The sequence below is a fragment of the Fusarium coffeatum genome, assembly GCF_003316985.1.
Source record: "Fusarium coffeatum strain FIESC_28 chromosome Unknown BRIP53273_contig_433, whole genome shotgun sequence".
Taxonomy (NCBI): Eukaryota; Fungi; Ascomycota; class Sordariomycetes; order Hypocreales; family Nectriaceae; genus Fusarium; species Fusarium coffeatum.
This window is the reverse complement of record NW_022158222.1, coordinates 1-3,769: the sequence shown is the minus strand read 5'-3', so window position 1 is coordinate 3,769 and position 3,769 is coordinate 1. Positions and strand designations below refer to the sequence as shown.

Here is a 3,769-nt window from a genome sequence, read left to right as displayed (position 1 = left end):
GTCTAGGTACAAGCTGTTGTTTCTATCGTGACGCTTAGGATACCGGGCGATTTCTTTGCCAGGAAGAACTCGATAAAAGACTCATCGGGGGAAAACCACATATTCATGATACAGCATGTTCAGACTCCCGTCTGATTTTGTACCTGTGATCCGGGGCTACGGAGGCTCACCCGGACCCGCCCCGGCCGTCTCGGGAACCATCCATTGCTTGCTCACCGTGACTGTACTGGGGAAGCCGCTGGCACCTTCCCTAAACCCCACTATTGCCCTGGGCGTCGGGAGGCAGACAGGCAGGGAGGGAGGGAGGAAGAACCTAGCAAAAGTAAGGCAAGTGCAATCGCTCGGCTCATGGAAGCTCGGGCTGGCAGGCACCTATGTATTAGGTTCTCACTTCCTCAGGTTCTGAATCACAAGACTCTCCAGCCTCATGTCAAAACTATCAGCTACCTACCTACCTAGGTAGGTAGGATGGCGGTCAAAAAATTCCACACTTTCACCATCAATTACCTACCGATGTCTCTTGCTTTAGTATTGCAACTTTCAACATAAACTGGCTGATCGAGGGGCCCACTTCGTCCATGAGCTGTGCTGCTTCTGCTTCTAGCTGCTCCACAGTCCACAGTCCACAGTCCACAGTAGCTGGTTATACTAAGCCCAGCCTATTTCGGACCCAGGCCTTAGCCTAGGCCAAACTTCACCGTCCAGGTCCTCTTCAGTGTTTTTGCCTTCTTCGACCGGATTGCTTTTCGCATCTAATATCCCCAGTTTTGACCTCTTCTTTGAGCCAGCTCCGGCTGCTGAGCTACCAATTCGCCCTTTCTACCTCGTCGCAGGACTATTGTTCGCCAACATCATATCCTTTCGACCGTTTCGGCTCACACAACCTGCGTAGCCACCTTCCATCTCCCCTCCCCCTCCACCGGACCAATTCGCGCGCGCGCGCGAGACTGCCAAAGAGAATTTGCGGAACGAATCGCCAACGAACCTGCACTTGAACCGCGCATAGAATCGTGGAAATTTTAATCGCATCAACAAACGTGCGCATGGACCGTGTCGCTTCGGTTGAGCTGTAGACTATACAAAGCTGCTGCAGTGAGCCGCAAATGATCTGCGAACCCGAAGCCGCTCTGCGTAACCTTGAGATCCAATGGGAGTATAGGACAAAATGAGCGACCGGAATGCTGCTACCGCGGGTAAGAGCGCCAAACAGGAGGCCGCTAAAGGTGACGATGGTAAGGCCGTGAGTCGCGACAAGAGCTCGAATACTGCCGCTTCAGGCAACCAAAAGACACCTGCCAAAAAGAGACGCAAGGTCAATCATGGTATGTTTCTGAATACTTGAATCCCCTTGCCTGAATAGGTCTTTGTTGTTCAGCGCCATGCGCCCGTGGGAGAAACCGCATTGGGGTTGGGAGTGAGCGTCATGATCCTGGGATACCTCATTATAGTTGTGATCAAAAGAGTCTCAGGTTACGACCAATCAATCCGCCAGGCTGTCAACATGTTAACTCCCAATCCTGGCAACAAGTGTTATCATGGCGCATACATTCATGTTAGACAAGAAACTTTGGGCTGACTGCTGGGGCATTATCACAGCTTGCGTATATTGTCGAAGATCTGTAAGTCACCCCCAAAATCAACGACGCGCGTTCGCATTGGCTTCTTCTGAGCCTTGGGCAGCCTTGGGCGCTCCAAGAAGTCGTTCCATTCGTCAAATGCACTTTCGTGTGACGGCACGGCGCCCATGAGTCAACTTTGTTGACCCATGCCTTGCATACTCAAGCGTTGAGAGAACCGTAGCTGACACTCTGTTTCTTCCAGCATATGACTTGCGATCTTGTGAGTAGGACCCTGGACTTTCCCTGCTATCTCTTCTGAAACCATGCCGGTATACTTGAGCCGCCAGCTGCTGTGTTCTGGTTTCCAGGAGAGGGCCTTTCTACACCGTGAAAGCCACGCATGCACTGATGCTATGAATAGGAGAGACCATGTACTCGATGCATCAAGCGCAATATTGGCCATCTCTGTCACGATGAGCCTCGCGATGTCGACTCTAAGAAGGCGAAAAGTGTCCAAAGCGCCCAGAGCATACAGACACCGTCTGTAGTTGATGAATCGGACGCACAATCCGATATGGCTCGTAGTTCCATCTCTAGCACCATGGGCCCACCTCCCCCTACATTTGACACGACGAGACATCGAGGGTCCAAATCTTTTGGTGGTGGAGTGTTGGGTCAAGGTAGCCCGCTGTCCATTGTGCAACCCGGCCAGGTCTCGGGGGTGCAGGGCAATGAGTTGAACAACGGCAGCAGTAGTAACGCGAACCAATGTACGTGCTGTATCCCTATGTCCTGCCCTGGGAGGGGCCTACCCCTTGTTCCCATTTTTACTCACGAGCGGAGCACAGGTGGGCTGAGCTTGGGGGCGCCCAGGAATCTGTTCCTGATCTGAGATCGCTGACACGCCACTTAGTCGTAGGTTTCCAAGATGCGTGGATGACAGCACAAAACCATTTTCATGATATGCACAGCTACCATCCCAACTACATGATTGCCCCGGAAGTCACTCACGAGTTCAACCTTCTCAACGACTTTCTTCATACAAGTCTACTCGATGACGGCGGCGTGTCGTCAGAAGACCAACAGAGCTCGGCATTCAAGAGGTCAAGCCAGAGCCAGTCGGAGATGCTACCCAGGTTTGGAAGCAATAACAACAACAACTCCATGACTGCTGGTGGTCCAAACGCCATGCCAAACCTGTCGGGATCAATGCTGCCACCCCCTCCGAACAAAGAAGGCAAGAACATTCCACGACCGGGAAGTGTTGTGCCCGTCGACAAGGCTCGCGAATACTATCTCCAAGCAGCGGATCCATCGGGCAACGACACGCCTGAGGAGCGCATGCAACGTGTACTTAGGGCCAAGTACGACGCCGGATTACTCAAGCCGTTCAACTACATTAATGGTTATACTCGCTTGGGTACATACCTAGACTCTCACATCGCAGCATCGTCAAAAGCCAAGATCGTAAAAACCATCAACCAGTTCCGGCCTAAGTTCCGAGAAAAGGCACAGGCCTTGACGGATATGGAACTTGTGTACGTCGAGATGTGGTTTGAGAAACAACTCATGGATTATGACCGGGTGTTTGCTAGTATGGCCGTCCCTGCGTGCTGCTGGCGAAGAACTGGTGAAATCTTCAGGGGCAACAAGGAAATGGCAGAATTGATTGGCGTGTCAGTAGCGCAACTAAGAGATGTAAGTCCTGCTTCGTCTGCACCGTCTTGTGACTGTACCTGGGTGTCAAACAAAACGCAGGGGCCTATTGGAGATGAATGCTAACCCTCACTCACTCTAGGGCAAAATTGCGTTGCACGAGATTCTTACAGAGGAGTCAATGGTGCGATACTGGGAAGAGTTCGGCACGATTGCTTTTGATCCGGCGCACGAGACTCTCCTGACGGCATGCTCTCTGAAGAACCCGAGCTCAGAGTCGACACATCCTATTGTGAAATGTTGCTTCTCATTCATGATACGACGGGATGATCATAAACTGTATGTATCATAACTGACTCTGAAGCAGATCCTTTGCTGATTGCCATAACTAGGCCCGCCCTGATTGTTGGCAATTTCCTGCCACATGACCCGCCAGCACAATAATATCCAGATACATAAGTTCTGAGTTCTGCTACTGGGAGACACATATTTGGCCAGTGGCACTTTCAGGATACATTGTTCCATTTTTCAAAAAAAAAAAAAAAAAAAAAAAA

At 51.2% G+C, this 3,769-nt stretch overlaps 1 protein-coding gene across 1 annotated transcript; it reads left to right on the top strand.

The window, feature by feature from the left end:
- Nucleotides 1-1,165: 1,165 nt before the first annotated feature.
- Nucleotides 1,166-3,659, top strand: FIESC28_11578 (uncharacterized protein; the record flags this gene model as incomplete). The annotated part of the gene is made up of 6 exons (XM_031165699.1): nt 1,166-1,322; nt 1,558-1,619; nt 1,981-2,329; nt 2,473-3,257; nt 3,358-3,554; nt 3,608-3,659. 6 exons carry the CDS (start codon nt 1,166-1,168, stop codon nt 3,657-3,659), a joined length of 1,602 nt encoding a protein of 533 aa, XP_031010241.1.
- Nucleotides 3,660-3,769: the final 110 nt, after the last annotated feature.